This window comes from Colletotrichum tamarilloi (assembly GCF_030869305.1).
Source record: "Colletotrichum tamarilloi strain Tom-12 chromosome Unknown Scaffold_9.1, whole genome shotgun sequence".
Classification (NCBI taxonomy): Eukaryota; Fungi; Ascomycota; class Sordariomycetes; order Glomerellales; family Glomerellaceae; genus Colletotrichum; species Colletotrichum tamarilloi.
Genome location: NW_026849392.1, coordinates 289,026 through 314,583, shown reverse-complemented (window position 1 = coordinate 314,583; position 25,558 = coordinate 289,026). Strand labels below are relative to the sequence as shown.

Below are 25,558 nucleotides of genomic sequence, written 5' to 3'. Positions count from 1 at the left end.
CAGCCAGCCAAGCTCACCCATGCTTGGTTAATTCATGGTCGAAATGAACAGAAGGGCACCTGCTTCTTCGGAAATGCCCCGCAAACGCCGGCGGATACGAGGACAGAGTGCCATGGCTTCAGACCCTCCCCAGCTCACCTGGCCCATTGGCCGGGTCCCAGTTGAGATCTTTGACGAAATCACCACCTACCTTTCGCGACCGGATGTTAAGAACCTCCGCTTGGTCAACCACGAGTTTGACAAGATGATTTCATCCAAGTACTTCCGCAACGTTGTGGTTCCTTTCCGATCCGAGATGTACAAGGCGAGAAAGCAGAAGTACCTGGACGATGGAGGTCAAGGCCAGCCTCAACTTGGAAAGGACACCCTCTTCTCCAGTGGCATGCGCATTTTCCAGTCTTTTGGCGAGCATATTCTTCGATTTGCCTTGTCGCTTGAGCTGGATGAGGAGAGCCTCGCCTACCCTCCCATCAAGCCGACCCAGCAAGCCGTTACCTCGTACTGGGGTATCTACCGCTGGCCTCATGAGTCGTATAACCGATATGCGGAGCTTGAGGGGCTTGAGCAGACTGCCGATGAGACAACGTCCATGACAGAGGCCTTGAAGTGCCTGGTTCAGGTTCAGGAGCTTGGGCTGTGTTGCGATGCCGGGCTGGGCTACCTTCTGGGACCTGACCAGCAGTTGGAGAGCCCTCCTCTGCCTCACCCGGTCTTTGGCCTTCGCAATCTGCGATACCGAAACCTGCAGCGACGCCTAGCGCGAGCCGAATCGGACTCTATGAACGCCCGAAAGCTCGCCTTCGAGAGTCCTCGAGATTTCAAGTACACGGTGCTGGAGGCCATGGTCACGAATGCCGGGTACACGCAGGCGCAGGCTAAGGACGCGATTGCTATACTCTTGAGCACCGAGAACGTGTCACTCACTAACATTGACTTTGACGAACGTACCGCCGCTGCTGCTGCCGCCGCTGCCCATGCGGCCGCCCAAGCAGCCCAGACCACCACAGATGCTCGCGCCAACGTAGCTGCTCACGCCAACCAGCACAACCTTGCCAACATTGCCCAACTCATCGCCCAGGGTCAACCTGCTCCGTTCTTCAATGCGGCTGATTTCGATCCTCCCGACCATGATGATGAGATTGCCGAGGCAAACGCTGAGGCGAGAGCGGCGGCCACTGTGCTTAATGAGCTCACGGCTGGCCATCCACTGCAGCCCAGGAATCTGACCAGAGCTCAGAAGGAGATGCTGCTGGAGCTGGAATGGGCCCACAGGGCTCTCATTCAATCTTATGTCCTCGCCCTCATCGACAACGCTCGAATGAATAGCTTTAATGCTTTGACGACCCTCACGATCGCCAAGATTCCAAGTAGCCACGTCTACATGTTCCAGAGGTCGGATTTCTGGCAGAGTCTGCCCAACCTAACCAACGTTGCCCTTGCTGTTGTAGCCGATTGGCGCCAGGTTTCTAAAGTCGCCCCTGGTTGCGTCGAGGACGACTTCGTCTCGCCTGTCAAGGCGGTGACCAAGGTCCACCGCTTGATTCAGGACCACATCGCGGCACAGTTCAACATCAAATTCCTCCATTTTGAGTGGATTTGCGGTGGCGAGTTTGCACCCGGCATCACCCAGCGGAATCAATACGTGCTTCCCGCTCCGTTCTGCGACCCGATGCAGATGGTTCATCCTGAAGGTGCCAAGTCGCCAGACGCCTTGCTCACTCTACCGCACATCAGACACCTGTCGCTCAAGAACTGCTACTCGGCGCCTCACGTCTTTGTACAGGTTCTACGAACAATGGGATCGCAGTCTCTGGAGAAGTTGGAACTCGAAAGTGTCTCTCTCACGGGCGCGCCTACGAGAACTCCTGGTGCCGAGAATGCCTTTGGACCTGCACTCGTTATTGGCCCGGCACATGGTCCAGGCATTGTACTTCACGGACATGGCCAGGCTCAAGGTGCGCAAGCCGCGGGTCAGAATCAGGCGCCTCCGTTGCCGCCGGCACCTCTTCAACCGCAAGCTAACCCGGGCTTCGGGGGTGCGCCAGGGGTTCCGGCCGGAGTGGTGATCCCTCAGGGCCCGCTGCATGCTCCTGGCATCTTGCCGGCGCATCTGGCTGGCATAATGATGCAGCAACCTCTTCCGCAAATCGCCAATGTGGCGAACAACGCGGTGCCGCCTCCGCCTCCACCTGATCCAATGGCCGGCTGGGGTAGGATGCGACTAAGACAGCCTCGACTGCTGTCTTGGGCTGGCATCATTGAACGTCTCGCACCGACTCCACCGATTCAAGAGATCATGGTCGGTCAAGGTACCCAGGATGACGAAGAGGATTGGGTGGACGATTTTGTACGGAAAGATGACGGATTCTCGCTCTTGCCGCGGCCGCACAGTCTCGTCAGGGAGAAGGAGCTGCTCAGTATCCACCACATCTCGCTCAAGTCCTGCGGCTACGTGGTCCTGGACATCCCGATGGTTGACAATCATAGCATCATGCCAACCACCTCCCCGTGGCAAGAGCCTGCGGAAGTGACTGCGCGTCGGCGGGAGCTCATGCCCTTCATGCAGTCTTGCGGCGACAGGCTAGCGGCTAAGATCACCAATTACATCGGCAACCAGGAGCACTTTAACCTCTCGACCGCCTTTGGTATGGACACGGAGTGGACCGGTGTGTACGACGAGGAGGTTATTGAAGCTGCAAAGAGGGATGGCATCGTTCACCCTGGAAGAGGACGAATCACGGGCATGATTACCAAGATGGCTGAGCAGGTTTGAGCTGCACCGCTTGATTACGATGAAAACTGTATAATGATTGGGATTTGGGTGGACTGCGGGAGTCTTTTGATTTTTCGGCGTTTTTGGCAAAAGATACCACGGGCTCAAAATTGGGACGGAAAGGCGGGCGGGATAATGACTGGATGAGGGACCCATAATTCCGTAGTCACCTTACGTTATAGTAGGAAGACAACAAAAGTTGATAACACAATCATCGTCATCATTACCTGTAAGCCGGGCTGAAATGCGTCTTTTACGTTGCATTCGGAGAACATGACTGTTCTTTGGGCCGACCATAGTAGGAATTACAACCTCAAGACTCGAAGAGTTGGGCAGCGTAATACTCCATACTGATCACAGAGGGCGCGACATTGTAGTAATTTGATGCAGAAGCAAGCCAAAATTGAATGCATTTCCTCGTAACCGTTTGACGCCGATGCCGATGCCGATCATGGTAAACTAGGGACCGCCATGGGGGAATCATTGTTGCATGTTTGTTTATTGGTGGCCCATGCAGACCGTTGCGCGTGTGAATTCGCATGCCAATCCCTAAATGCCATGAGACCATGGCCTTCCTGTACACCAGCATATGAAAAGCCGCAAAGTTCTTTTTTGTATTTGAATCCACGCATCCATCCACGACCCAAAGACCAAATCCATCCCAGGGGGGTTGTTGTGGTGTACCGCGCTTGTCCACACTTCGCGCCGACCCTTTTTGCTCACGTCATGAACCGCACACACGCCACAAAAATCGAAGATCCGTTTCTTAAAAGATTAAAGAGTTGGAAAGTTCGTTTATGCGGCGGTGATGGCCTGGCGGGTGCGGGCACCGCGCTGGCGGGAGTTGAGGCGGACGTCCTCGCGACCGGCGACAGCCTCGGACTTCTGGACGACCTCCTCGCCCTCGGTGAGGATGAGCTCGATGTGGCAGGGGTTGGACATGTAGGGGTTAATCTGTGGCATGGGTTAGTTCGTCCACTTTCTGCTGCTGGTCTCTATCTTTCTCCTTCTAAGAGGATAGCCTCGGGTGATAAAACATACGCGACCGTGGGCACGGTATGTGCGTCTCCGTTGCTTGGGGGCCTGGTTGACCTGGATGTGCTTGACGACGAGGTTGCCGGTGTCGAGGCCCTTGGCGTCGGCGTTGGACTCGGCGTTCTTGAGGAGGCCGAGGAGGAACTCGGCGGACTTGACGGGCCAGCGGGCCTTGGTGACGCCGAAGGCCTTGCCCTGGGCGGTGCGGCCGATGGAGCCGGCGTAGCGGCGGAAGGGGACGGCCTCCTTCTTCTCGGAGACGTTCTCGAGGAAGGTAACGGCGCGCTGGAGCTTCCAGCCGTTGATGGCCTGGGCGGTCTCACGGGTGTTCTTGAAGGACACACGGAGGTAGGCACCGCGCGCGCGGGCCGACTTCGCGGGGGCGATCTCTTGAGCGGCGTAGCGAACCTGAATTTGTGACGATAAGGGTCAGTCTTTTGGGTTCTGGGATATAACGAGCATTGTATGTCGCCATGTGTTCCGCGTGTTCCTCATTCCTCCTCTTGGTCGACCATCATGAATGACATAATTGAGTCACAAGTCCAGTTTTTTCTCTTCCTTTGACATCGTGAAATTTCGACCCTCTTTCGACGAGGGGCAAGGGGATCGTCTCGGCGGCTGCAAACAGGGTCGAAATTTCGTCGATTGCACAGATTTCCTCCTCTTCCTCGTCGACGCGGAACATAGGGAAAACGAGCGGCGGTGCGACTTACCATCTTAATCGTTGGGTGTGGTGATGGTTTCGGTGGTCGGTCGGTGGTCGGTCGTGGGCTGGCTGTCAGAGTGAGGTTAGAAGAAATTCACAACTTTCGTTGACCCTAGCCCTCCTGCGCCGGGTTGGCTCGCTTGCGGATCGGGAAACGGCAGGGGGGTCGGCCTTAGGGTTCCGCAACCCTATGGGGTAAATGGGCGATTTCTTCCAGCTTTGGCCGGGGGAAAAATCGCAATGGGAAATCTGATGAGACTCACGATTATTCCGATGAACTGATGAACAGTCTGGTGTTTCGTTTGGTTTTTCTGGAACGAGATTGCGGCTTGGGGAGTTGGGACAAATGGAAAGGATGATATTTTGAGGTGTTCTTCAATTCCGTTGCAAGCCAGGTACTGGACACCACCACCTGGTTTCTGACGCTCCTGCCTCTCCCCAAACCTGAGACCCCACTTTGCAGGTGGACCCTGTGTCCCTCCTTATCTAATCGTAAAAAAAAACTTGCCGGAAGGCGGCTCCTCTGAAATTCCGCATTGTCCAATCACCTCGATGACCCCACAATCTTTCTGTCAGTTTGGCCCGTGCGTACTCTTGAAGCTCTCAGAAAAAAAGTCCGACGAAAAATTTCAAACACCCAGCCCAGTATCCAGTTGTCCCAACCCGCCACCAAGAGGATTAGCATTATCTGCGCCTCTCACCCCCAATTCGACTCTTCTTTCGCAACTTGGGAACTGCCAGTCTTGTGCTCTTTCTTTTTGCAACAACTAGTCTTTTCCGACTACCCGACACACATTTAAAAGACAATGGCTCCCTTCACTCCTCGTGGCGGCGGTCGTGGTGGTTTCGGCGGTGGACGTGGTGGTGGTGACCGCGGTGGCTTCGGCGGCCGTGGTGGTGGCCGTGGAGGCTTCGGTGGTGACCGTGGCCGCGGCGGTTTCGGTGGACGCGGCGGTGGTCGTGGTAAGTCTTGAGAGAATCTGCTTTTCGCGATGTCGAGTGCGAAAGAATGAGCATGCTAACATGATCCTGCAGGCGGTGGTCGCGGTGGTCCTGGCGGTGGCGGTGGCCGTGGAGGTGTCTCCAAGGGCGGCAGAGGCGGCCGTGGTGGTGCTGCTGGCGGTCAGAAGGGAGGTCAGAAGGTCATCGTGGTATGTCACAACTCAAGGGTTTTCTTCTCGTGGTAAGGATTTGTCCATTAACAAAAGATCGCAGGAGCCCCACCGTCACGAGGGTGTCTTCGTTGTCCGTGGCAAGGAGGACGCCATCGCAACCCGCAACATTGTCCCCGGCGAGTCCGTCTACGGCGAGAAGCGCGTCTCTGTCGACAACCAAACCCAGAACGAGGACGGCACCACCACAACCACCAAGATCGAGTACCGCGTGTGGAACCCCTTCCGCTCCAAGTTGGCCGCCGCCGTCATCGGTGGTCTCGAGAAGCTCTACTTCGGCCCCGGCTCCAAGGTCCTCTACCTCGGTGGTGCCTCCGGTACCTCAGTCTCCCACGTCGCCGATATTGTCGGTCCTACCGGCTTCGTCTACGCTGTCGAGTTCTCCCCCCGTTCCGGCCGTGATCTGATCGGCATGGCCGCCAAGCGCACCAACGTCGTCCCCATTGTCGAGGACGCCCGTCAACCCCTCAAGTACCGCATGCTCATGCCCATGGTCGACTGCATCTTCGCCGATGTTGCTCAGCCCGACCAGGCCCGTATCGTCGCCATGAACGCCCATCAGTTCCTCAAGGTCGGCGGTGGTATCCTCATCTCTATCAAGGCCAACTGTATCGACAGTACCGCCCCCGCTCACAAGGTCTTCGCCATGGAGGTCGAGAAGCTGAGAGGAGAGCGCATCACTCCCAAGGAGCAGCTTACGCTAGGTTCGCAACCCCCTTTTTCCTCTCTGGAAGTGGAAACCCTGCCATGACTAACACACTATCACAGAGCCCTTTGAGCGTGATCACTGCCTCGTCGCTGCCGAGTACTCGCGCTACGCGAAATAAATGTGAAAAAGAAATGGGAGAAAAAAGTATTGTATGCGTTGCGTAAAGAAGAGTGGTGGGTGAGCGGTTGAATCTGTACATTTGCGAGATTCCCACGAGATTTGACTTTTGCTTCAATGGGTACGGTCGGTCGGACTTCATCTGGACAGGCGTTAGGAATTTAGGACTGGTCTAGTTCAAAACTTGCATGTTAACCCATATAGGTATTCAAAAAGTCCCTCGCGGTGAAAATGACATGTTTAATGGGCTTATAGACTTGAATAGGAGTAGTAGTTCGTTGCGCTTTTTGCTGCCTCATATTGTTCCCCCTCGTGGTGACTGGCTCTCGCAGTGACTAACATCCATCCTGATATGCGATCATTCACACTCCGTCTGGTTCCGACTACCTCCATTATCGAATGTCAATAGAAGCTCACGAACCCCTATCCCCATCATGTACGTCTAGACTTCATGCAGCCCAACCCCCGCTTCACTCAATCACATCCACAAGACTTAAGCCAAGTACCGGCGCCCCACACATGTCCGACCCATCCTCTCCCTGATCGGCCCACGACACTAATTCCGACGAGAGCTGGGCCGTCGGCCTGCCCTCCAGCTGCTGCCGCGGTTGCTCCTCCTGCCCACCCCCGATTCTCCACCGGTCCTCGTAGCACCTGTACTCCACGAGGTCGCGGGCAATGTACACGACCCGCTCCTGCTCCGGCTGCCAGTCCATCGGCTCAGCCGGGCCTCCCGCGCCGACGCTGCGGGCCCACGACTCGACCGATGAGCGTTGCTCGTCCAGGAGAGACAGGATGCGATTACGGAAGCGGTAGTTGTCGACGACGAGGTCGCTGCACTGTTGCTGCTCATGTATCTCGCGTCCGGTATCGTCTATGATGCTGCGGCGACGTTTCGAGGCTCTGTGGATCACCGGCTCGAGATTCAGCTCGAGGCCGGGCTTATGCTTAGGTTTTCGGCGGCGTCTCACGATGTCCAGGTAGCTGTCGTCGTCGTTCTTTCGGTTGTCTTTCTTATGGCCCGGTGTTCCTGATGTCCTGAGAACGAGGGCTGTCGAGGGCGAATCTGGTGGCATGGGGATCATCCTCAGATCGCCATCTGTGTCCGACTTGGCTTCGATGTGGTGATTGTGTCGGTCGCGTTTGGGGGAACGAAGGGGAGGATGGTGTTCATACAACGATCGGTGTTTTCCTGTTACGTGATATTCGACGTCTTTTCGCGGAGGGTATCGACGGGCCTTGATGATGGGGATCCCTTCTGTGAGACTCAAGTCCGGTTCTGGGCTTGCGTGTCTGCGTTTGGACGCGCGTTTCGACATTCTGTGGCCTCGTGGCATTGTGCCGTTCCTCGTGGAGAGTTCAGATATTATCTGGGAGGGGTGTGACGAGAATACTAAGATGCGTGATTATCCGCCATTTGACAGGATTCAAGATCAAGATTGCTCATGCTCTGAATACTTCGAAATTATGGGTTTCATTTGAGGCTGTCTGTTGATGAAGTCTTCTTATTTTTAACTTGGTTGTACCTACAAAGCTTGCTCGCGCATCTTCTGGCCTTCCACATACGTGAAGTTTCAACAAAGCTGGAATGGCCCAGATCTTATTCTCCATCGATGGAAGGGTAGGTTTCTAGAAGCCAACAAGCAAAGACTCCCTGGTGCAACGAACAAGCAACTAGAGGGTGTCCATGGAAGCCGCCCTCGTTCAACCTCGAAACCGAACAATGAGACGATGCCGAATCCCACAAAGACTCAACAGTGATGAAGCAGGCTCCTCTGCCGTTGTGACTTCTCGAGATGACACGTCGTTTCTGTCCTCTTCCAGGAGAATGCTCCAAAGAAGCGGTACCTGCCGCTTCGATGGCCTTGGATGAGACATGGGACAAAGCCTACTTCAGTATTTCGAATCGCGAAAGCCACAAGTTTAGCCAAAACCCTGAACAGCCATTGCTTTCTAATGGACTCTGGCAGGCATAAGTCGACCTTGGATTCAAGATGAGGGCTAAAGACTGACGATGTCAGTCAAAAGGATGATCGGCAATACTATCCATCTCGTACCTCAATTGTGAGCTTGAAAACGTTCGATCCCAACTTACCTTACTTTACTGCATGATACGGAAAATCAATAGATCAGTTTGCTTCTGGCAAGCCATCTCCCGTTCGACTTTCCTTCGATAGAAAGACTGACCTCAAGATTGAACAACGATCGCAATACTACGACTAAGGCATAATCCGACTATCGCGACGCCACTGCTTCGACCATACTAAACCAGGCTTAGATTCGCCGAAAGAGAGACCGACCTTCACTGAGCGCTAAAATTCACTCAGAAGTTGGCTTGCGGCTGGTCTAGACTCCAGAAGACCCAGATAGTGCTAGGGTAGAGTGTAGATCAACGGTCAACCGACCGACGACGAGTATGTCTCGAGTGGAAAGTCAGACTGCTTGCTTGGCCTCGGCGATTGACATCTTTACAAATCGACTGGAGTAGTCCGCCTCGTCCTCCTGCCCAGAACAGTTTAAACAACCGAGCTGTGCCTCTCTACCTTGACCACAGATCAGTGGTTTCTGTTCGAACGCCAAGTTGCGTTCCCCTGGCAGCTGGGCATGACGGGACGACAAGCCGAAGAGACTTATAGAAAAACAGGCCTGGATACAAGAGTATGTTGAAAGCTTCGGACTCGCCATGACCAAATACACCTGGGAAGTAGATGTTCTTCGCCGCAGTGTGAAATGTGACGACAGCTCTGCCCACCCGGGCTTCTCTCGGCTTCCTTTGGATCCCTTCAAGCAAGCCCATGCTACCTCTAGCCTCCTTCAGTAACTAACTATGGTCTTCCTGTCTACCCCGCGTGGCTGGACCAGACAGAGGGGAACATTGAATTGCAACCCCCAGAGAATATCACCGATTCAGCTTACATCCGTCAAAGCGTCCTCGGAGGAAATGCTCAAATTTCGCGAATGCCGCCGTGGTGGCGTACGCACCCCTGATAGGAGCCATCGCCCTCCTTTCCCGAAAAGAACCGTTCGGGTCTATGTATTACCCCAGACGCTAGCGCTGTCAAGAAAGCGGCACGTTGATTAGACCAGCCACCCAATGAGGCAGTTGGCTCGTGTGTGTCCCATCTTCTCGTGGTGGCTGAATTACAAGACAAGAGACTGCATAGATGAAAGTTGAGCGAGGGGGGTTTTCTGTTGCCTATATCTGTTTCCTGCCACCAAAGTGGCTCTGGTCACTCTCAAACTTGGACGAGGCTTTTCTTGGCCTAGAAACCAGGATACGGAGCGATGACTTCTCCTTCTCGCTCTTCATCAACCTTTGTCTGGGTCTGTAGTGATTTGTGGACAAGGATGTGAAGGCGGCTGCGACGAGCGAAGAAGCAACCTAGGTAGATGCGCCCCTATGGGTCACGATCTTGAGCATTTACCATCCAGGCCTCGCTCAGCCGTTCCTTCCCACCTCTACGTCCCTCCTTCCTCAATCTGCGTTACCAAGTCGGGCCAGGAGTATATATCCCCCCTCAATCTCATTCCCGTCACCAGCACAGCAGCGCCCGTCTAGGTCGGCGAGGTCAGGTCAAGCTATGTGCGAGGTGGTCGAATGGTCAAATAAACAAATACTCCCATGAAGTCAGAGTTCGGGTTGACTGAGGGGCGCGCTGTTCGAGTCCGGACAGGGGCGTGAATTACAAGGTCAGTATTCCCCTCCTTCCTTTCGTTCATATCTTTTGTATGATGCCCAGGCCGCCAGTCGACGAGACCGCCAGAGCAGGCAAAGCCAGCCACAAGGAGGTCGGACAAAGTCGTCACCACCCAGCTGGCCAGCAGAGAGGACTATATCAGAGTGCGTAAGGTATCTGCTCGAATTTTATGGCTGAAAAGGGCATCGACACCACCGCCCTGGCCGAGTCGACAGGGGAAAGTTCTCCTCCGCGGCGTTGTGGCGGCTCATGTTAATTCTGACAGGAACGCACGGACGAGAACCCCGAATGGACGGCCAGGTTCAGCTCCTTCGATCACGCATATTGCGCATCAAGGGAAGACCCTTGAAGCAGGCAAGTCTGGGGTAAGAGAGCAGGTGTGGTTGACTGTCGACATTTTGTGACTAGTGTGGTCTGAAACTGCTGTAGTTGTCTGTATCCGTAGACTATATGGAAAAGTGAGGGGTTTTGATAAAGGCATTAGTGAAAAAAGTTGGGATAGGACTCTCTCCATGTCACCAATTCGCTAGGCCTCTTTGTGTTTCTCCGCAATCTGCCCACCTTTACTTTGTTGAGTCATCCAGATCCATAGATCCGTCGCTTTGTGGCGGAGGGTCGTATACCAACAATATGTTAGAGTTCGACCGTATAGTACCTGCCCACGAGAAGCCAAGACGAGAGACCTGGCCGAGGAACCTCTGGGCATTTAGGAGGAAGAGCCACTCCCGAGGCCATGGTCAGCCGGGAAAACGCCTTCAAGTCCGTCCAAGGTAGCAGTCTGGGAGCGCTGCGATCGATGAAACACAATTTGACCCCCTTCAGAGGCAATGGACCGCCGGCACCAAGACCTCGGATCTGTTGGAGGCAAAGGTAACATGATTCGATGCCGTCAGTGGCAACCAGCCTCGGAGGCAACCCTCTTGTCCGGATTCCATACCAAGCTTCTTCACCGCTGGAATATGATAACAGGATGATCGAGGTTATGATCCGCCGCGGCACAAAGAAAAGAAAAAGAAAAAAAAGGTCAGCACCGAGGATCGAGGCTGGCCAACGACAACGAAGAGCTCAAAGAAAGGTGAAGTAGGCAGCCAGAGTCGCGGAGGCACGGCATAAGCCGGTAAATTAAGCTGGTGAATGAAGACAAACAGTCCATCCGTTTTCCAGCTTGGGCTAGGCCCTATGAATGGGACCCGCGTGTTGGCTTTGCCATGGTTGGACTCTTGGAAGGCCGGCGTGTTTGACTCGAAAAGCTTGGTGGTTGCCGATTCCCAGAAGAGATACGGATATCTGTGCGGTACGTACCGATACGCGGAAGAGAGCCCCACTTCCCCCCGCTTGGGATAGGCAGGAACAGGCACCTGGGTCCTTGGGAATGAGTGGTGCAGTTTTGGGGTAAATGTGGGTAAATTCCCCATTTCCAATGTCACCCTTCGTGCCTTCGTTGTCACCACCAGAAACCTCCCGCCCTGTGGCCTCCTTCTCTTTAGGTCCCGACCTCCTATTCGTAGGCTCCTGGCACCTGCTGCTTCGCTCCGGTCGACCGCACCCAACCAAGTTCATCTCGGAGCATGCACCGCAGCACTGCAGATTGACGAGTCTCCTCCCCCAGACTTTGCCTTCATTATGCATTTTAACCCTTCTAGGCTTCTACGCCTCCCATCCTCCGGGCTTTGGCAGGCCTGGTAGCTAATCAGGGTTCATCCAGATCCTCCAACAGACACCTCGGTACGGCCGTACTATCCCGTCTGGGTCTTCAAACGACGGCACAGCTTGTGCCTAATTGTAAGGTGGCTGTCTAAAACTGGGGTCGGTCAAAATCGATCTGAGCTTCGTCGCCGAGGTTTAGCTAGGTCTCTCATCACCGCGTGGTCTCGTCCAGTCCAACAATTCATTCCAACAGCCATCTTCCATAGAGTCGTCTCTGGCGTGTGGCTTGGCACCGAGCAGTCGGAACCACGAATTTCGCAGACGGCGCGGCGCTGGAAAGTATCGCCCCGTCCCATCTCAAACCCATAGGAGACCACACTCCAGACGACATCACGCCGCCGTCGACTTCGTCTCAGTTTTGATTCCATTCTACGAGCACCCGTTCACCACCAGCTTGGAGACATCGTCGATCGTGGCGCTCTCCACGTGGGCGAAGCTACCACCGTGCCGTCAGCCGGTCTTAGAGATGTTGGGACAAAGCAGCAGCTAGGCAGCAAAATCGACGGCATTTCGAGTCATTGTGGCTGGCCGTCAAGCTAGGTACCTATTTCCATCTCAATGACGAATTCTTCGTAAGACCCTGCGCGAACCAACGACTGCACACTGACCGTTGCGTCCCGAAACGGAAAGGCTCCCTATCTTGAGAGGTCAGAGATCAGTCTTTGTTCATACCTGATTCACCATGGCTTTGTCACCAGCACATCGGATGATACGGTGAAAGCAATGCGGACGTCAGTCTTCGCTAGCTGCCGCCTTCTACAGCGTGGCAATGCCCTATTAGATTGGATGGTGCTGTACGGAACTTTGCAGCAGAACGTCAGCGCCCACGGCCCGTCTCCAACAGCACCATCAGAGGGTTGCAGAATGAGACCCTTCTACGGCTTAAGCATTTCGTTGAAAGCAAGGCCAACTAGCCCTACAGTCTATGGAAAACTCCCAATTTCCTCGAGTCGTGATCCCGAATTCTTTTATCGCAACTACCCTGCTAGTCTTCTTCATGGGGTCAGCAAACACGAGCTCCCTTTGGTCCAACGACGACACATCCAAATTACAGCCCTTGATCCCTGGTTTGCGGTGGCTTGACAAGGGTTTCACTAGGAGGATGGAAGTCGAGAAAGGCATCGGCCAGGAGGCGCCTGAGTGCCAGACAGTTTGGGGTTTGGAACCGTGGTACCCTTCCGCTGACCATCCCGCCGCCTTGACCAAGGTTTGCACGTCCAAGCTCCGCGAGAAAACATGATATTTCCGCCTGAAGTAAGTACAGGGTTGGCTTGGGTAGGATGACAAGCTCCCATCATAATGCCAGCTCAGGGGTATCCGATCACCATGAGGAGGCCACGCGGTGAGGGAGGATGGCGACGGCCATCACTCAGGGAGTTCAGAAACTGAAGGCAATTTTGTTCAACGAATACGGGCACTGCAGAATACCTACGGATATGCAGCTCGACAGCTCACCCACCTAACGAAGAACTTTGGCCCAGGGCCAGGGGGGCCTTGTAACGGTGCTGCTGGAGGGAATCAACCAGGGGTCCCTGGCGTCCCCAGGTTCGTCCGACCCCGCGCCAAGCTGGTTCCAGTGGGTCCGGATGCGGCGAGCTAAGTCCTTCACTTGGCCTGTTCCAGCTTCCACAACATCCATCCTCTAACTCCCTAGTGCCCTCACACTTCTCTTCACGCGGACATGGCGACCACACCAAATCTCCAGCAATTGCCAGGTATCTGTAGTGTCTTCTCTCCCGTGGTTCTCTGCCCAAGAGGGTGTCCAGGAGGGTACTCACGTACTTACTTACACGCCCCGTCCCAACATGGAACATGGTCTCGACAGCATCCTGGCCAATCCGGCCCTACACAGCCCCTGCTACACGCCATGCGAAGGCCCAGGGCCTGCGGCGCCTCGATGAGTTGATGACTGGCTCCTTTCCTCTTTTCTTACATTTTACAGTCGTTGCCATCATCTTTGATCCCGTCTTCTACGCCTTTTCCGGACCATGTTGGTTCTCGTTTCTCGACAATTCGGTTCCTGGATTCTGGCTCAGCACATCCGCTTGTGCTCTCCTGCATACCATCCTGGTCAGGAGTTCGCATAGAATCTTGATAGGAAGTTGACATATTGGACTGCCCCTATTGGGTTGGGCAACACCTTTACAACCCGTTGCTCGTCGGAGTTGTCGCTACTTTCGTTGGCTGGGACCTTTCAGTGAGGGAGGTCAGCGTACTTGAACGGTTGGCCATCCACCATTTCACGAAACCGATTTACAACATTTCGAGCAAGGCCCACGACCAAAGCCGTCGACAATCACTACCACTTGTTCAAAACATCACTGGTTGCCGTCAACGCAGACACCAGTCTGACGCTGTTTCGTACCGTGTAAATCGACCCGGCCACACAAAAGGGCCTTTGCCGGTTCCGTATACTACCATCGACAAAATGGACACACCCCAAGAGAAGGCCAACTTGGACAAAGGAGACCTCGACCTTCTCAGTATCATAGAACGAACCTGCTCCGTCTTCTCGCTGCTGGGATGTGTATTCATCATTGTCACATTTTGCTCGTCTAGAGCGTTCCACAAACCCATCAATCGGCTTGTATTCTTCGCTTCCTTTGGAAATATGATGACGAACGTTGGCACGCTCATGGCAAGGTCCTACATTGGTTCTCCGGACTCGCCAGGCTGCCAGCTTCAGGCGTTCCTGGTTCAAATGTTGGTGTACCGGCCCCGCTACTGGTTCGCGACTAACACACTGCAGGTTCATGCCGGCTGATGCATTTTGGACGCTTACTATGGCTATCAACGTCTACTTGACATTCTACTACAAGTTCGACGCCGAAAGACTACGGAGAATGGAGATACCGTATCTCGTTTGCTGTTATGGAATTCCCTTTATCCCAGCCCTGGTCTATGTCTTTGTCAGGAACGGCGATGGATTGAGGGTCTATGGCAACGCGACATTATGGTGCTGGATTCGACCTGAGTGGGAGATCTGGCGCATTCTCACATTCTACGGACCCGTTTGGTAGGTTTATTTGTCGCTTCAATTGGGCTTTGCTAATTGTTCCAGGATTGCAATTTTGATCACTTTCTTCATCTACATCCGCGCGGGCCGAGAAATCTACCAAAAGCGAAAGCAGCTTCACAATTTTAGCTCCTCGGACCACGACCAAATGAACTCGTTCCACGACGTTCTAACCTCGATGAAGACGACCGAAGTCTACGTCACCTCGGAAGCGATGGATCAGCCTCAGGGTTCTATTGGTCTTGCCACAGTGGGAAGACGTGGCTCGGAAGCCGGGCCAGTCCCACGACTACCCAACGCTGCTTACTCTGTCAGCATTTCTGCCAATCGCTATAGCCGCAATGAATCACAAGCCGAAGCGGCTATCCCGCCTACCGAAAGTAACACGGCGGATACTTCCGCCCAGCGGCCGATGAACTCTGCTCGTCGACGCAACTACGAGCTCAACAACGCGGCTTGGTCTTACACCAAGTGTTCGATCCTGTTCTTTACAGTCATTTTGATCACCTGGGTCCCGTCGAGCGCCAACCGCGTCTACTCGGTCATACACACCAAGGAGTCTTCGACGCCGCTAGAGTTTATGAGTGCCTTTGTTCTCCCGCTTCAGGGCTTCTGGAATGCGCTCATCTATGTGGTGACTTCATGGAAGGCCTGCAAGACGCTATGGACCGATATTAAATATTCGTCTCGACGGCCAGATGTGACGGAAATTGTGGGTAGTTTCAGGCACAGCGACCAGTTCAAGATCCCGAGCCAGAACCGCAGGACAAAAAACTACGAGAGTGAAAGCATAACGGAGCTTACGAATAGTCGACCGGCTTCGAATGAGCAGCCATCGCGGTCGTAGTGTGTGAAGGAGATGTGCCCTTGTCACGATAGCGAAACAATTTCTTGTGGATGATACCCCGAAGCCATGTTGTTGTTTTGGGAGGCCCTGCCGCGGAAGCAGGTTTCAGTTTTTTGCTTTTGGGGGGCATTCGTTGCGTTGGCATGCCCCAGCTGAATATTTATAACGATCTTGTCTGTAAATTATGTTGGTTGTAGATAACACATCATTTATTGTTCATTTGTCACTCTGCAGAACTTCAACATTTTCGCCTTGTGAAGTCTCCTTGATGTAACGTCTCTTGACGAACTCGTTGTCTCTAGTAAATGTATTTTGCCCACAACGCCATGAAAAAGACGCCGTTGAGACTGGCGCTTACGACCAGACGGACTAACTTGAGAGGAGAGAAAGCGCATTCCGCTTCCATGTGCCGTCGGTCCCAAAGACTAAGATGGGTTCCTGCATTTTTCTAACGGCGCGCTCCTCCTCCTCGGGTAGTCTGAGTCTGGACTTGGGTTTTTCGTCTCGTCTTGGTGTCGTCTGGTCTCGTCTCAGGGCACTACGCGCGCGCAGGAGCCGTGCCGTGTAAGCAGAGCACGTAAGTATGTATGTATGTTGCGGGTAGTGCTTGGACTCTTTTTTCTCTCGTTCTAATTGCAGAGAACGTAATGGATCGACACTCCCAACTGTCCGTGAGCTCAGAAATTGTTCCAAACGCACGTTTCTCGGGGCGGTGCGTGTTCTGCGAAGACAGCTGCACGAGCAAAGCTGAGCAAACGAACTCGTGGTCCCTTTCCAGGGTGCCAAACTGCCGGCACCTCACGTTTGTCTTTTGGTTATGCAGACGGCTGCTGGGACGCGGGGGTTGTCTGTGTCCTATTTTTCTCTTTCTTCCTGCCTTGCTTTGCTGCTCTCCATTCCTTTCGTCTCTTGAGTGTCGGGCTTCGTGTTACAGCCTCCCGTCTTGACTTGCTGTCGGTGTTTCTGTGGCTGGCTGATCTCTTCTCAGGGGACACTCGTCTAAATCCTAGCTGGGAGCCATGTCACTGAGCAGGTACGCAGTGTACTAGGAATGAAGTCTTTAGTCAGGACTGACGAAAATTTGTGCAGACCAAATTTTGTAAGTTTGCATTGCTTGACGCTGATGAAGATTTTAGTCAATCTTTACTCGAGAGAAAGAGAGACAGAAAGAATTACGGATACACCGCCCCCCTATCCTTTGGGACGAGGTCTGCGCTGGACTTGAGGGTTGCAGAGAAGATGGAGCAAATTGCCCGAGTACCATTCCATTCCCAATTCCCACGCAAACCCACTTTCCCAGCCCAGTGGGTTTCTGGAGAAAAAAGATCCCACGCAATCCCACAAAGCCAAGTTGGAGGGGAACCTTGGCGGCGCGCATGCAGGGGCATACAGGGGTGTTCATTACTGCATGTACTTTTGAAAGTCGACCTGATTGACAATCGCGCACCTCGTCCTCAGATAATGGCTGCGGGAATAACAGAGAACGATGGAAGAGCGTGGGGGGAGTTGGTAACTTGGCGATGCCTTCTCGGGCGGATTTGCTTCCCCGAATCTTGGCTTCGATGCAAGGGATCACCTCGAGCTCGCCGTGCTCTTCCGTTGCATCTGCCCTGGTTTGTTTGCCTGCGTTGGCTAGAATGATACTGTATTAATCACTATGGTCTCGAAGCTAGAGGTGATGTTGGTTTTGGAGTGTTGAACTGGGCGGGTTGCTTCGTCTCGCCGATTCGCAATATTCCCGCCAACATAGTTTAGAAGTGACTGCTCTTGCTATTGGAACCCCTCCTTCACCTGCTCTTCTCTGCTCTGCTCTGACGGTTTGGCAAGCATTTCAATCCTTGTCGCCCTATACCCCCGACATCACACTATTACTCTATACGTACATAATAGACACCGCGGGCTCAGGACGGTTCCTGGCCCGTGGAGGAACCATCCAGACAAATGGCAGCACCAATTTAGTGTACCAAACGACAAGAAATGCCGCGGTCGAAGATCTGATCCTCATCGAGAAACGGGACTATTGATATCCATTCTCTAGTGTAAGAAGTCGCATGCAAGACGATGCAGGCATGCAGACAGTAGCACTGTAGCAGTCGAAATTCCCCGAGTCCCGACGAAGCAACATTTGACGATACCACGGTACCACGGCACTTGCTCTCTCGAATGGTAAACCACTCCCGACGATCCCGTTTCATCTGCCGTCACGGTTGCTTTCTGGGGGTCTGGATCACACGATTTCCGAAATGCATGTCTAAGCTACGGTGGGACGGGCCCAGCTTTGGAAATTTTCGTTTTTACGTGGCTGATTTTTCTTCCCGCGTGCTGGTGGAGGCCGAGGATCCGGACGGAAAGTGAACCCGCGCGCGCTCTCATTCATCGTGATAACTTGTGTGGGCACGTAGGATGATGGTGCCCTTGCATCACCTGTGGCCGTCATATGGCCGTACCTCATTTGACATCCATCGTTTCTTCTTTTTCGTCGATGACGATGTGACTCGAGCATTCAACGAGTTAACGAGCCACCAGACCCGAGACACAAACTCAGATAAAGCAATGACGGTTCCCAGACGGCCCGATGCAATATGTATGGATATGTTCGCCCTGCAGCGTACCTGCAACAAAAGCATCGCGCGGGCCGCGGATCACTACATAATAATAATTACAATCACAATATTAACATCCCCCCAACTTCAGAGATAACGAAGTAGTGGCGGGACGAATACCGTCTGCCCGAGTCCCGAGGCAAAAAAACAACAACAACAATGCCAGATACACCCACATGCCAACGAATGCCGGTACGGTCGAGTCCAAGTCAGCCCACCCCTTGCCCGCCGACTTTTTCTCAGTCTCTCTCAACGGTGATGAAGATCTAGGGCGTTCTTCAACGGCAGTGGCTGCTCCTAGCAAGCCCTGTTTTTTTTGGGACTTTCTTACCAGAGGGACGTCAAAGCGCAAGAAGTACCGCAGTTTTGGGGACGCAACACGTGTATGTGCCTTACAAATCGTATGACTGCTTTTTTTTTTCTTTCATCTCTGTGGCTATCCGTAATCACTGTATTGACCTGGTGCGGTTTGGCTATACAACGGAAGAATCGGGCTGTACACTCGCCCTTCTCGTAGGTAGATACGTTTGCTAATGTCCTTTGAGGAGATGGCACGAGTGCGACGGAGCGAGGTCGGATTTGAGAAGATGCTGATATCCTACAAACCGATATTCTTGCCCAAGGCCGACTCTAGTACTACATTTCGCTCTAATGCTCATTTTCCCTCTGTCGGAGTGAGGTGTAGATTGCTTAGCTTCATATCTTCCATCCAGACTTCCACGCGATGTAGTCTTTATAGAAGCATTATAAGTCGAGGAACTCGATAACCTTGTTTCAAATCTCAGTATCATCGTGGAAAAATATGTCGTCAACTCCGTTTTCGAAACCTTTGCATGTGTATTAATGGGTAATATCTGCCCCCAAATGACACCATGTGCCGCGAATAGTAACTCAAGGTTGGCAAACCGCTTCAGCCCGCAAAGGTTGAGCAGCCGTCGCTGTTCACGATGGGGTATGGTTATTACAGACAGAAACCTTGAGGAGATGCAAACTTTTCCTTCCATATCTTTGATATACTCGTGACAAGAAGAGAAACCATCAAACCCAACACATACACATCGCATTTACAAAATATCAGACAACATCAACTTCCTCTTCCAATATCAACTATAACAGACATCATCCCGCCAGCTTTCATTCCGCCCCAACTTCGAATACACCTACCCTCTTCAACAGTATACCTCCATCACTTCCCTCCATGATGCCGCTCTTTGCAACTTTCCTAGCCGTCTCCCTAGTCAGCCTCTACACAGCGGGTTTCGCCACAATAATCATCTGCGATAACAACGATATGCAAACCTCCAAACAGGAGGAGAAAATTGAGGAACTCCTCGAGAAGAGAGAAGATGAGAACGAGGTACTTGACGAGAAGAGAAGAGAAGATTCAAGCCCCGAGGTACTACGAACCCCCGACCCCTTTCTTGTGTTACTCAAGCTTGATAAGAGCCTTTTGCGCTAACATCAAAGAAAAAAGATTGCGACCATGAGACGGAATGAATACTATTCTGAGGATACCTACGAGTATAGAGATTATCAACACTCACTTTCGGAAGGAGAGTGGAGATATTGAGCGGACAGGAAATGACGAGAAGAAATGCGTTGAATCCAAAACAAGTCGGCCAGCAATGAGCATGTTGTTCATCATTAAACCTCTTCGCGTCAGTCAATATCTCTCATCTTTTCGTTGATAAGAAAACAGGGTGGGATGGATAGAAGACGAGCAGATCACGGTTCCCTCAGAACTAGGCAAACTTACGTTCATTTCTTTCGTGTTTCAAGTGTGTCGACTGTCCTTCCTCCGGCCCCATGAGCCACTACCTACGCGCACCTCCAAATTCTCATCTTGGCATCATTCAGCCGGCAGAGTACGGCCTCCGACGCCTAGCATAAGACACCAACTCTGTGGTCCCGACCCTACACTGTAAACCAGAATCAAACTCTCCAAAAGTTTCCCGCGATGTCAGAAACGAAGTGGATAATGCGGGGAAGACGGGGCCAGGATAAGCCCTCAAGCGATGGTTCGTCTCAACACCAGGGTCCCATCATCGTGGAGCCCTCTAAAGATGAAGGTCGGTTCCTGAACTTGATGTGCGGGGGGGATGCTGGGAAACTCTCTGCCCGGTAAATCCGAACTCATCTGGGGTTGCCTTCATAGCCGGAATGAAAACCAAATAAATCTGCCTGCTGCCCTTCTCTTTCGACCTATCAAATTCAGACACATCATTAAATATTCGAGCCATACGGTCAAATGTCAAGCACAAGCTTCGGGAACCTCGCCGGATACGTTTCACACTCAAAGGTTGGCAAGTCTGTTCCACGAGCGACATCCACCGACTGACATAGACTTCACCGCAACGATACGTGATTCCAGTCTGTATAATTCTGCTGCCGACATTGGGTACTCTTGCAAAGTAATAAATACAGCTGATACCAACGTATAGTGGCAGCGCCTTCTTCCGTAATGCTGCGGGCCCACCCGGCCTCTCAGAAGTTCCCAAGAAGCCTGATAAATGAGAGCACAGCGGCATACATAGAAAACCACACCGTGTCCCGTTGGATCCGTTTCCCAAGCCGATATGTAAAGCAAGTGGCTCTGTCGGCCATCCAGGGGGGGTATTGTGAAAGAAATCTGGCCTCCAACGCCGTACCGAGGGAAACACCTCTGCTCCCTCAAAGTGACAAAAACATTCCATCCGTTCGTTTTTGGTTCGCGAGAGAACCAACCAGTTTGAGACAGAGCGACTATCATCACGCTTCTTTGACCGCCTCGATGATGCTGTACTCCCACGCTGTTTTGAGCTGCTCACACTCTTCCACAATTCTGGGGTTCTCCCACCACCACTGATCTGCAGTAATGTACTGTCCCCATACTTCCCTCCACAGCATGCGGCCGACGATACTACGGAGCTCCTGCTTGACAGCCTTATCTGCAAGCACCTCGGCATCGGTCGTGGCCGTGTCTGGTCTGTCTGTTGGCGGTATGGCGGAAAACCTCACAGTGGTGATGGTACTGCCTTCAGCACGGAGGGAAGCATCTGCTAACCACAGAGGGAAGAGTTTGCTTGGGTTCATGCAGCGGAAGTTCTTCTCGAGGTTGAAGATGAGGTTTTCCTCAATCCACGAACGCATCAGAGGACCCAACGTACTCGTGACGGGAAGGGGGTCGATCAACGTAAGGTGAAAGGCACCACCGGCAGCGAGGCACCGGTGAACATTTTTGAGAAGACTGGGAACTTCAGGCGATGGCAGAAGCGCCGGTAGTGCCAACGAGTAGACTATGCCGAACAGAGACGGGGCCACTGGGAAGGCCGATGGCGAAATGGCAGGTACATTAACCGGGTGGATATTTGGAAAGAGTGTGTGAGACAGCGGCGATGAAGCCAGATGGTACACTTGCTTATTGAAGTGGATGGCGGCCAGGTATGAGGTTGTTGCTGTGCAAGTTAGTCGGAGTGACGAAAAGTTGAGTTTTGCCTCTACTTACCCTGAGTCTCGTAAAGCGCGAGGACCTTCTTCGCCTTGGCAGGAGTAATTTTGTTGGGATGAGCCTTCGCTTGGTCCACCTCCACTGGCTTGTCCATGTTGTGCAAAGAAGAAAGCATCCATCTCTTCTTTTCCATCTCAAGCTCCTTGTAGAGGCTAGCATCGGTGGTCTCGCCCCAAACCTCTTTCAACCGCAAGAGGCGAATGCTATGGCTTGCAGCGGCCATTCGCCTGATCTCACGCTGCATCCCATTAAGATCCATGGACATGGCACATGCGGCATCGAGCTCTGGTGTCTCTTCAATGACCGCCTCAATCATTGGCGTTCGCACTTCCGGAGGTGGACCACAGTCCCAGGCATCTGGTGGTCTCCAGGAGTCTGGGTTGTTGGGCTTGAAGGCCATGGACCATGAAGGAACTCGCCGTAATGAACGCTGCGGACTAGAATGGCCAGGAAAAAGGTTGACAGGCGAGTCGAGCATGGCCGGTGATATCATGGCTGTTACCGCCGGCCTGTATCTTGTCAGTGACGATGCTGTAAGGGGATTGCGAGGTACTTACTGCGCCGCTGGAGAACGTGGAGGCGTTGGGGGCTCCTCCTTGACTGGCTCAGCTGTGATGGTTATATGAGAGATCATGCCTGAGATATCGTTTTCTATCGTACGAGGCAGGATGGTGACCTCTGTGCTTTTGGTGATAAATGAGGTTGGGCCGAGGGTCTGCACGTAATGCTCCCTCTTTGCCGACGTCGACTCGGCGACCGATGTATTGCATGGGGATGTCGGACCACCCATAGAGGTGTCTGTCCACTTGGAGAAAACAGAGTCTAGGAATCCTGAATATCAGTGAGCTGTGGCAAGCTTGTTGAATTGGGCTTGTCTACCTCTGTTGGATGAGATTGGTGAGCTCTGCTGTGACTCGACAGAATGCTGCTCTTGCGGCATGTAAGTGCGGTCGACCGTGGTAACGGGGCTACATGGGAGCTCCGTGGGTAGTGGCGGTGGCTCCGAGACAGCTGACAATAGCGAGCCTCTGAATGTGCTATCGATGCTCGGGGCTTTGAGAGCGTGTGTGGCGGATGTTTTGGTGCTCGATGGTGTCAGTGTCCTCTTAAGACTCCTAGATCCGAAGAAGCTGAACGGTTTGTTGTCGGACGATGAAGAGCTGCGAGTGGACATGGAACTCCTTGATGCTCTGGTCTTATCCTTGTGCTCCCGCTCAACTGCTTTCCTCTCGCGGTGCTCCTTCCTCGACTCCCTGTCGGGGTCCGTCCACACGACTTCCCACATTGCGAGTCGTTTCTCGTCGGTCCGAACGAGAGACGTGTGTTGCAATAACGATCCGAGTGGCCAGGTGAGATGTTAGGGATGCTGTGAATATACGGCCAGCCGACTTTGATGCTGATTGAGACGCAAAATTGTGAGCTTGAACCGGCCGATCAATCGCATGCCCGAAGCTCGGAAAACGGCGTGTTGCTGAACGTTTGGGTCCTGTGGAGGCCGAGGACGTAATCCGTCCGATGATTCGCGTCGTAGAAGTGAGTGAGGATGAAGTTAAGATGCAGTTGCGGTCGGCGATAGGAAGTCGCAGGGGTGAAAGGTTGAAAAGCTGCGATGACCGACAGTCTGGACCATGGAGGAGAGCCGCCGAAGGTTGAATAGGGGAGAGATGCAAGAAATCGGATTGACGAGAGTGCCGTCTCGAAGGGAGGGAAGATTCGACAAAGTGAAAATGGGAAGCCGACGTCGGCAGGTGGTGTACGGAGGAAGCTGAATGTGTTGGTTGGCCAATTCCGAGAAAAGATGGCAGGAGAAGAAAGGGCAATCACGATGTGGCAGAGGCAGGTGCAGTTCTGATTGAGAAGGGCGCTAGTGTATCAGGAGGACCACGCGAAACCTGTATCAATTGTGAAGGCAGGAGACGTCAGGTATAGAATAGAAGCCGGGGGAAGGAAGGACCGAGGGAAGACGAGGATGAGGACGAGGACGCGGACGCGGACGCGGACGCAAAGATGCGGTATGCGAAACTGCAGATAGATGGCAGTTGACAGTTGACGTGTACGAGCGTCGCTTCCGGTTGTCGTCGTGCTTGTGCGGCAGCTGCAGGAGATTCGACACGCGCCGCAGATGCGAAATGCAACGTGAGGGATGATAACTCCAGGTCGAGATCCGGTGCGGCCGACAACAACAACCTGTGGAATCGGGAGTATGAAGTGCGCAACCTACAAACGGGCCAGCCTCTCGGTACTTGATGAAGAATAGAAACAAATGACACAAGAGCGGGAAGAGTGCGTCAGAAGAGAGTGAGTGGCCCGTTCCGAGAGATTTGTATTTGTACAAATAGGTAGTTACTTTCTCTCCTCCAACAGGAACCAGGTTCGACAATGTGTGATCGTACGTGTCCGTTTGATTATGTACCGTGCTATGGATAGGACCAGGACACCAGTTGATACTGTTGGGCAAGCAGGTTGGTTCGCAAGCCGAGTCGGCGGTTGATCAAGGTCCAGTATGAATTTGTGCTCCCCGGCTTGTCCATATATCGAATTGGGACTAACACAACCGGCTTTCCTTGAACCCCCTTGGTCTTGGCTCCCCTCTCAATCTCGCCGATAGCCCATGCAGTCATCTGAGATTTTGTGGCGTCCTGCCGGTCATGGCCCTTGGGCCCCCCATCCATCTGGTCGTGCTGGTTTAGAATCATTGGACATTGATCGGCAAGTGTTTTTCATTGTCTCAATCCGTCCTCCTCCCGCGTTGCTTATTCCACCACCACCAGACAAGGGCGTCCCAGCCGGCATCGTCAACTTTGCCCTCGCTCACAGACAAGAAGTGACTGTACGTCCGAACTGCCAGTTGCACCAGGCACAACAGCGGCGACTTGTGGCAGCCAACATCAACGGGACGCAACGCGCCGTGCCACATTGGTGGAGGAAATATTGAGATGAATGCTCTTCTTCACGAACCGTTCCGAACCGTCAACGGGTTTCGCATTGTCAAACAGCAGAATTCCATTGCCCGGCCTCCCTTGACTCCAGGCACGTTGCGACCCTCATTCTTGGCCAGAATGGAACGCAAAAGGGCAGGCAGACCAGGACATGCTCATTGTGTCCTGCCTTACTGCCCCTGCCTCGAACACTCCAAGACGGCGCCCATGGAAGCTTTCAGCGAAAGGGACGGTGCGAAGCTTACGTCGCCGGCCACATGGCAAAACCCATTGCTATCTTTGGGGGCTGTGGACTATCGACAAGTTCGCGCGTCGAGTTGCGTCTTTGTGGAAACTAGCCACATCTTTGGAATCCAAATTGCCTGGTGCATACCATTCGTGCTGGACGAAAGTGAGCTAGCCATGCGATGGGGAAGCATTGGGGCCGTGTTTGCTTCCGTTTTTGCAAAGTGCCCTCGCACCATTGAAGACAGCTGCAAGCTGCCTTCTCGACTCAAGGCGGTGCTCCTCTCGATCCGCAGCGAAGCGGCAAGACCGGCGGGGAAGCCGTCGTACAGAATCTCTCTATGAGTCCATGACAGACGCGGTCGTGTCGTCTTCAGCTGTCTGAGTACCTTGTTATCGAAGAAAGTTAATTCTTTCTAAGTCATAAGTACAAGAATATAGTTTTAATAAAATAGTATAGTACTTATTTAGTACTTAAATTAAGATATTTTTTTAAGCTTATTATAAAAGAAAAATAACTATAT

General features: G+C 53.1%; 11 protein-coding genes across 11 annotated transcripts; 5 read left to right on the top strand and 6 right to left on the bottom strand.

Annotated features, from left to right (window-relative positions):
* Window positions 1-73: 73 nt before the first annotated feature.
* CTAM01_03857 (F-box domain-containing protein) lies at window positions 74-2,773 on the top strand (the record flags this gene model as incomplete). Its single annotated transcript, XM_060519888.1, has 1 exon — window positions 74-2,773. One exon carries the CDS (start codon window positions 74-76, stop codon window positions 2,771-2,773), a length of 2,700 nt encoding a protein of 899 aa, XP_060385309.1.
* A 795-nt stretch (window positions 2,774-3,568) lies between these two features.
* CTAM01_03856 (ribosomal protein L22) lies at window positions 3,569-4,524 on the bottom strand (the record flags this gene model as incomplete). The annotated part of the gene is made up of 3 exons (XM_060519887.1): window positions 3,569-3,727; window positions 3,815-4,216; window positions 4,522-4,524. 3 exons carry the CDS (start codon window positions 4,522-4,524, stop codon window positions 3,569-3,571), a joined length of 564 nt encoding a protein of 187 aa, XP_060385308.1.
* A 178-nt stretch (window positions 4,525-4,702) lies between these two features.
* Window positions 4,703-4,921, bottom strand: CTAM01_03855 (uncharacterized protein; the record flags this gene model as incomplete). The annotated part of the gene is made up of 1 exon (XM_060519886.1): window positions 4,703-4,921. A coding segment is annotated over one exon (219 nt), but the record flags the coding sequence as incomplete, so codon positions are not given.
* A 399-nt stretch (window positions 4,922-5,320) lies between these two features.
* On the top strand, window positions 5,321-6,513 carry CTAM01_03854 (fibrillarin; the record flags this gene model as incomplete). The annotated part of the gene is made up of 4 exons (XM_060519885.1): window positions 5,321-5,477; window positions 5,550-5,665; window positions 5,730-6,390; window positions 6,455-6,513. 4 exons carry the CDS (start codon window positions 5,321-5,323, stop codon window positions 6,511-6,513), a joined length of 993 nt encoding a protein of 330 aa, XP_060385306.1.
* Window positions 6,514-6,982: 469 nt separating this feature from the next.
* CTAM01_03853 (uncharacterized protein) lies at window positions 6,983-7,831 on the bottom strand (the record flags this gene model as incomplete). The annotated part of the gene is made up of 1 exon (XM_060519884.1): window positions 6,983-7,831. The coding sequence occupies one exon, from the start codon at window positions 7,829-7,831 to the stop codon at window positions 6,983-6,985; it is 849 nt and encodes a 282-aa protein (XP_060385305.1).
* Window positions 7,832-10,843: 3,012 nt separating this feature from the next.
* Window positions 10,844-11,625, bottom strand: CTAM01_03852 (uncharacterized protein; the record flags this gene model as incomplete). Its single annotated transcript, XM_060519883.1, has 2 exons — window positions 10,844-11,209; window positions 11,242-11,625. 2 exons carry the CDS (start codon window positions 11,623-11,625, stop codon window positions 10,844-10,846), a joined length of 750 nt encoding a protein of 249 aa, XP_060385304.1.
* Window positions 11,626-13,761: 2,136 nt separating this feature from the next.
* Window positions 13,762-14,026, bottom strand: CTAM01_03851 (uncharacterized protein; the record flags this gene model as incomplete). Its single annotated transcript, XM_060519882.1, has 2 exons — window positions 13,762-13,801; window positions 13,851-14,026. 2 exons carry the CDS (start codon window positions 14,024-14,026, stop codon window positions 13,762-13,764), a joined length of 216 nt encoding a protein of 71 aa, XP_060385303.1.
* A 319-nt stretch (window positions 14,027-14,345) lies between these two features.
* CTAM01_03850 (G-protein coupled receptor) lies at window positions 14,346-15,780 on the top strand (the record flags this gene model as incomplete). Its single annotated transcript, XM_060519881.1, has 3 exons — window positions 14,346-14,620; window positions 14,667-14,933; window positions 14,979-15,780. 3 exons carry the CDS (start codon window positions 14,346-14,348, stop codon window positions 15,778-15,780), a joined length of 1,344 nt encoding a protein of 447 aa, XP_060385302.1.
* Window positions 15,781-19,584: 3,804 nt separating this feature from the next.
* On the top strand, window positions 19,585-19,880 carry CTAM01_03849 (uncharacterized protein; the record flags this gene model as incomplete). The annotated part of the gene is made up of 2 exons (XM_060519880.1): window positions 19,585-19,779; window positions 19,827-19,880. 2 exons carry the CDS (start codon window positions 19,585-19,587, stop codon window positions 19,878-19,880), a joined length of 249 nt encoding a protein of 82 aa, XP_060385301.1.
* A 1,251-nt stretch (window positions 19,881-21,131) lies between these two features.
* On the bottom strand, window positions 21,132-23,155 carry CTAM01_03848 (uncharacterized protein; the record flags this gene model as incomplete). Its single annotated transcript, XM_060519879.1, has 4 exons — window positions 21,132-21,817; window positions 21,868-22,379; window positions 22,428-22,692; window positions 22,750-23,155. The coding sequence occupies 4 exons, from the start codon at window positions 23,153-23,155 to the stop codon at window positions 21,132-21,134; spliced, it is 1,869 nt and encodes a 622-aa protein (XP_060385300.1).
* A 1,326-nt stretch (window positions 23,156-24,481) lies between these two features.
* CTAM01_03847 (uncharacterized protein) lies at window positions 24,482-25,379 on the top strand (the record flags this gene model as incomplete). Its single annotated transcript, XM_060519878.1, has 2 exons — window positions 24,482-24,700; window positions 24,753-25,379. 2 exons carry the CDS (start codon window positions 24,482-24,484, stop codon window positions 25,377-25,379), a joined length of 846 nt encoding a protein of 281 aa, XP_060385299.1.
* Between the last annotated feature and the right edge of the window lie 179 nt (window positions 25,380-25,558).